At 27.5% G+C, this 7,345-nt stretch overlaps 1 protein-coding gene across 1 annotated transcript in view; it reads left to right on the forward strand.

Annotated features, from left to right (window-relative positions):
- Positions 1-2,335, forward strand: part of LOC107445558 (chymotrypsin B-like) — an 83,848-nt gene extending 81,513 nt beyond the window's left edge. The window contains exon 9 of the mRNA XM_071183621.1: positions 2,102-2,335. Coding sequence (XP_071039722.1) covers positions 2,102-2,287 — 186 coding nt within the window. The 3' untranslated portion in view covers positions 2,288-2,335. The remainder of the gene's footprint in view (positions 1-2,101) is intronic.
- Positions 2,336-7,345: the final 5,010 nt, after the last annotated feature.

Here is a 7,345-nt window from a genome sequence, read left to right on the forward strand (position 1 = left end):
CCTCTTTGAAAGAATTAATATTCATATTTCACTGTCAGTCGCAAATCGCTACAGAAATTGTTTTATCTGTTGTTTTATCTGTTGTTGTTTTTCATTTGGCAATCTATACATAATAATAAACGCGGCTGTGAGTGTGTCTGTCTGTCTGTAATCACAATATATCGCACCTGAAACCTCGCCCAGGCACGAAACTCGGCACATAATTGTGTTTTGACATAACGAAGAAGTATTTTTTTTCTTTTTCAAAAATTGGGATTAGTTTTTTAGTTATCAGTCATTTTGTAAGAAAATCTATGCTTTTTCGTCTTCAAAGAGCCATATTCAAAAAACTATTAAAAAATGCATATATTTTTCTCCACTCTTATAAATGTATGCTAATGCGAACCTTACAATTGAAATATTAATTTTCGACAACTTAAACCAATAATATACGAAGGAATTAATAATTTAATTGTAAGGTTCGCATTAGTTTACATTTATCAAAGTGGAGAAAAGTTTAACTTTTGTATTAAAAATGTGGCAACATATTCGATACGTAAATAGAACTCTTCGCTTTGATATGACAATCGCTTTTCTGCTATGTTTTAAAAAACTTTATTTGTGAAAACCTTTAGCGTGGCGGACAGCTATGAAATAAATATTAAGGATACTCAAATGAGAGATTGTTCTAGCTATCCTATATTATATTTCAATGCATTTTATTTAACAAATCAGTTTAAAAGCATATTTCAAAGTATATTTTATTCAAAATCAAGTTTCAAAGTATATTTCATAATAAAATATAAATGTGATGATTATTAGATTCACAAAGAAAAAGTCGAAGTATCGCCTAGTGTAAAAATCTATTTTTACAAATGCTAATAAAGATGTATTTTTTATGCAACAAGAGCCTTTGGTTTAATTTTTAAAATTGAAAATTTTTATCATTGTATTTATTACAGAAATAAATCTAAACAGATGTAAGATAAGTTCATACTTTTTTGAAAGTTAAATAAGAGATGCATGTATAATAATTTTATTGTAATTATACTTTATTTTATATAATTGGAAATATTGACTTCCTAATGTTCAATAATTTAAATAAATGTGTGTTCTTCATTATAAACTATCAATGGTATTAAATAAATGTATAAGCTTTAAAATAAATTATGATACAACATAATCTTGATTACATTGAAGTAAAATTCCCCAGTTTCTTCAACAAAAAACATCGATTATGTTAGAACGATAAAATATCAAGCACATTGCATGTTAAATTTCGAAAGTAATGTAAAATGCGTTTAAAATCTAAGTTTTTCAAATAAGGAAATAATGATTCTGGCACCAAATATATTTCAAAACACGTTGATAACAGATTTTTGGTGTCGATAGAAATGGGGTACCCAACGATTTTCATATTTGCTATGTCAAAAATAAAATTATTTTCTCCTTTTCAAGTGCACTTGAAAAACTTAGTTCTTAAAGTTTGAATCTCCTTTCTCTTAGAGTCTTAGGCAATCTCATTGTTTTAACGCTTTTGATGTTTTGATACCGAAGAAGGTTCATGCTTATGGAGCCGAAACTGTAGTATGCACATTCATTTGTTCTTTACGTACATTGTTTTTATTGCATTAACTTTTAATTAATATATATTTAGGCGAGTTTAGATTGTTGTAACAGCTTGATTAGATTTTTTTACAACCTAAATTATACGTTTAAAGCTTTCATTTAATTATATTTGAAAAAAATTAACTATACACATGATGCCAAAGTTGTAATTCTTAACATTTTTTCTTATTTTTGCGATTTTTATATTTTTTTTTCTTATATTCATAGATCCTTATATTTCTTAAAAAAAAAAACTTAAAGATGCTTAAATTGTGTAAAACAAAGGTTGCAACTAAAATTTAGAAAACTAAATTTTTTTCCTTTTTAAAAATTTTTTAGTGTTTAAATTATGTCTTTAAATTTCAGTGCAAGTATTGGAATATTTCATTGAAATATCATGCTAGGACGAAAATAAATATGGAAAAAAAAGAATTAAATGAGAAATTTGAAACACGTGTTTTCTGAAATGAGAGTGCTTTAATTAGTGACATAGCTTCAATCGTTATTATTTTAGGGTGACAGTGGCGGACCCCTTTCCTGTAAACTAGGAGATAAATGGTTTTTGATGGGAGCTGTAAGATATGCCAGTGCCACCAATTTCATGAGCGGCCTCTGCGGATTGCCAGAAAATAGAGTTGTGTTTGCTGCAACAGCTGACAAAGCTGATTGGATAAAGAACATTATTAATAAATATAACTAAATACATTTTGTATGTATATCAGACAGTCAAATAAAATATTTTCTTATCTATGCGCATTTTAAAATATATAAGTGGTTTCCCTTTACTAGACTAAACTGTAGACTGCTAAGCTGTAGACACTAATAACTTAGACGTCATATTTTCTTTAAGCCTAATGAGTCTATGACAGATATCGATAGGTTCTTTTAATTTTAAAGCCACACTTAGCAGGTTTTTTTTTGTTGCTTGGAATAAATTATATTTTTAAAAAATCATATTAGAAATAATCTACGGCTATAAAAAGTTAATTAATCAATAAAATATTATGATTAAAAAATTAGTTAGTGCGTCAAAATTTAGTTAATCCGCGAACTTAATTTTAAAATATTTCAGGAGCCATATATACAATTTTTGCAATATGTGAGTAGTTAAGGAATTCTCATTCTACATGAACCTTTCAAATTACAAATTGATGGTTTCTGAAGGATCAAAATTTTTAATGGAAACATTGAAGGGTTTAATGAAAATTCTGTTTTCCAGAGTCCTTCTGCATTGATTTATTTTTATCATTAAGCCATTTTCAGAAGGAAAAAAAAAAACGATTGGAAAAAGTGACGTGTTGTCTCATTGATTTACCTCGCCACTTTTTTTTATTGATTCGCCACATGTCGAGTATATTCATGTATTTTCAGGTCTAACGGTAACTAACTAATCAGACAGTTTGAACTCGACAATTTTGAATGTCTCAAAGTTCTCTCCGGCTTTTATCTGTAAATAAATCTAGTTTTATATCCATATTGCTTTATATCATTGCAATCTAAGCAATATTGATTCAAACTGGTTTCTTACTGATGAAAGTTTTTTTAAGTATTTTGAATTCATCGGTACAAAAATGGGCTTTTCTATCTTGTTATAAGGTAATTGCATGTATAGAACAAATACTGATTTACTGTAGCGAGCAATTCCTTTAGTATAAATGCAAAAAATGATTTGAATACAAATATTGCATATTTGTACTTGAAATAATATTACATTTGAATGGATATGTTTTAACAATAAAATTTGACTTCAAAAGGCTGTTTTTCTATTCTATTTACAATGCTACACGAAGAAAACTTTTCATAAAAAAAATAGTCACTAAATAATCAATGTTATGAGCAATGGAAACCGCAAGCACTGTAATTATTTCAATATTACTTAGTAATAGTTTACAATCCACGATTAAGTAATAAATGAATGTATTCAAAAATGAACTAAGAACCAATCACACTGGGAAAAAGAAAGAATGCAGTAAGCTGAAGTTGACGTCAAAGAATATCACGGTAACTAGAAATGGGGTTTCAGCGAAATTATACAAAATTTATCGCCAAACCGAGGGGCCCAAGATTCTTGGTTGTAGCAAACTTGATTGCTTCATTAGATACGGTTTTTCTATCAAAATGCGTGATAAAGCGTTTCACCTTACGAAAAGATAGTATATATTTTTTTATGCAAGAAAGGTCTGAATTATTTTCAAAAAAGGATGAGTGCGTTAAAAAGCATCCAGATAATCAATAATTATTTGGGACATTATTTGAAATTCTTTTGTTGAGTGAGTTACTCAATACACAACAATTTTCAACCTTAATACACTTTATAATAAACTTGTCTGATATTTTTTATGGTTATATTAATTAGTAGTTAAATCTACGCCAGTTTTAAGTTTATATAAACAAATAAGTAAAAATAAGGGGGGGAAATCAACTCTAAGAAGTTCCTGCAAAAGAGATTATCGCCTGCTTTTTATTATTTAATATTATTATGTTGTTTTTTTATTAAAGCTTATGCCTGCATGTCTTTTTTCTGAATCTAACAATTCTCTTATTAGTGGGATTTGTGCTTAAGTTTATCCAGTCAATGAAATTGATCTAGTCGAAAAATTTGCTGACAGCTGACATGAATTTCAATATTTAATTTGGAAAAAAAATTGCGCACAAAATGAGGTGTAAAAGCATTTCGAAGACACGTAGCTCGTAACTTTTACTTACTTTTACCAGATGTGTTAACAGTTTACAAGGTGTGTTAACCTTGAATAAAGTTATTTTTTAAATCACAACTATTATCAGTTTAAATTCGAGAATTTTTTCTGTTGAATATCTTGCCTTTCTAACTGATAAAATAATTTTTTTTTAAAATTTTCTATCTTATTAAAGTTTTCACAAAAAAATTTAAAACTAAGTTACATGCGTTTCTGGGAAATTACATTACATTTATTAATAAAGTTTTAATTAAATTAAAGTTTTAATTTAATTAAATCGGGCCAAATTAAAAAAAAATAAAACAAGGAAAAAAAGAATGAAAATTTATATATAATGCTAAAAACTATTTTATTGCAGTATATTCAGCATTTTAGCTTCAGTATTTTCAGCACTCCATGCGAATATAACATAACAAAATGAAGAACCCGTGTAAAAATTCAGCGTGTTCAACATTTTGTTAAGAATTTATCTAAGCACTTTTTATAAATTCAGAAAAAAAAAAGAATCTTACCTATTAGAAAATAAAAATTTTCTATTTTTAATTTTATGATAATTTTGAATATTTATTCACGCAGGTCCACTTTTCTAGAATCGACTAGGTTCGCATTCTAATCTGAGCTGTTTATCTGCCACGCTACCGAACCACGTCCTCCTCGGTTACCGAACCTCAATTCACTGAGCTTTTTCTTCCCGGTGCTGAAATATTCATTGTAGGAAATGTGATGTCATAATCCGATGAACAACTGCAGTGAAAAACAGGCTTAAAAACATCAAAATATGATTGATTAAACAAAATTAACAGCATCTCGACTCATCTTATGAAAAAAATTGAATTTTTGTTCTTCAGAAGTACAGTTTTCTGCGTCGTATCTAACAAAAAAATTCGTTGAAATAAACAAAAACACGTGTAAGCGCTTTAGAAACAGACCTACAAAACTATCAATAAATTAAATAAACATAAAATCAAAAGTTTTGCACCCAATATATTAAAAACAAGATGAATTAAAAACTATGTTCCTATTGTTACGGTGGCAGTAACAGAATTTTAAAGTTTTAAAAGAAGTTGAGTAAAAGCAACTAATACTTTTTTTCCTTAAAGCGTAACCACCACTATAAAAAAAACTTTAAAAGACGAAGAAACAGTATTTTTAGTATAAAAAAACGTTGGTGCAAAGTTGAGAAGAAAAAAAAAATTACATACATTTTCCACAGAGAAGCGATTCAGCTTTACTGACGGTGGTCTGACGCGATGAGAAACAAACCCACGACGCTTGAGTCTTCTAGTCTTTGCTTAGCGTTCTAATCCCATTTTATGTTCCGTGAGGGATCCACGTTTTTCAATCTGAATATATTACTTAAATTAATTAAAATCATTGGCATCAATAATAATATGGCAATTTTTTATATTTCTCTTAATTAAACTAAGTGAAATAAATATTTTTTGATCGAATCGAGTTATAAACTGGCAATTATCACTGATGTTACTTTTAAAATATGTGAAAAATTAAATGGTCTATTGTTAAATTTTAAACAATGGCTAATTTTAAACAATGGCTTAACCAATCAGAATATTCCTTTTCGTTTTTTGCTCATCTTACTCGAACAGTCCGTCGTAGAATGTTCTTATGTTGACAGTGACCTTCCTCGTATTTTAAACTAATTGTATGCCAAATTTCATCCATTTCGGTTGAATGATTTAGGAGTCTATAACGGAAATCCCCCCCCCCATACAGACAGATATTCATTCTTATAAATATAGTTATTATTAAATACTTTAAGACTATCAGTTGGAAAAATAATAAAACGTTTATTTAATTGAGTTTGCTTTTGAAAACAATCTTTTGAATTATCACCCTCTAATATCTTGTTTCCAATTGATAATGATGAGTAAATTAATTATCAATTTTAGGAGTTTTTCTTTTCGACCTGACAAAAATTAAAAGTAGAAAGCTCAGGTAAAAAGATTACAAGCCTATAGCTTTCAAAATATAAGCTTGCAAATTTTTTTATTTATGTGAGGAAATTTGGACAATATAATTACATATAATTTATAAATTACATATAACTTTCAACTCCCTCTAGTGGCTCCTGTTAGCATTCATGACCTCGTGATGGTTTTTATGTCTTTTTTTTTAAATATCCAATTTGTGCTTTCATTTCGGCCTTGTTAATTAAAAATCTCTGTATAGTTTCAATTTCCAGATAAGACATTTTACAAACTAGCACTATGGGCCAGAAGACCATGATCTTTGGTCAAAAGTCAAAAATTAAATTTTCAACTAAAATATGTGTAGGCTGTTTTAATATAGCCCAAATTAAGTATTCATAATCATTCCAAACATTATAATTTGCTTTTTGGATGGACGAGAGTACAATGTAATGAAAAATATGTTAAATTTTTTTAAATGTAACTTTTAAATTTTTATTTCAGAATTATACATAGAAATTTCACCTTATTGTTACATTTTTATCAGAGTAATTAGTTTGAAATCATAATAAAATTTTTCAATCTGGTGGATTAGTTAATACTCTTGACAAACTTATAGTTTATATATTATCATTTGACATTTCAGAATGTTTGAATGACTTTTGAATTTTAGTTCTAAAAAGTTCCACGAAGTAATTAGCTAAACTTTTTTTGTTGTCTTCTTTAATATTTCTTCCTTCGAAAAAACTTGCCCCATTTTGCTCGCATTTGCAAAGGTGGACTAAATATACCGATAAACAAAAATTATGTTTTTTTTCTTCATGTTTTCATGCTATTTTGAAATTAATTCGCGTTACTTTGTAATATTACTTCGGAAATATAATTTGCTTTTAATTTTTAGTATAAAATTACGAGAATTATTAAATTTCCATTGCTATATTTAATTATTTAAACGTACTATATTATTTTTTTTTTATTTTTGCTCGCCATATTTCAGTCGCCATTTTGTTTTTTTGGGTATTTTTAGTGTATTTCAAAGTAATGTTCCATTTCAATAAAATTAATATTTTAACATTAAAATATTAAAATGTGTACTAAAATAAAAATTTAATTTACATCGTAGCTCTTTAATTT

Source organism: Parasteatoda tepidariorum, chromosome 7, assembly GCF_043381705.1.
Source record: "Parasteatoda tepidariorum isolate YZ-2023 chromosome 7, CAS_Ptep_4.0, whole genome shotgun sequence".
In the NCBI taxonomy this organism is placed as follows: Eukaryota; Metazoa; Arthropoda; class Arachnida; order Araneae; family Theridiidae; genus Parasteatoda; species Parasteatoda tepidariorum.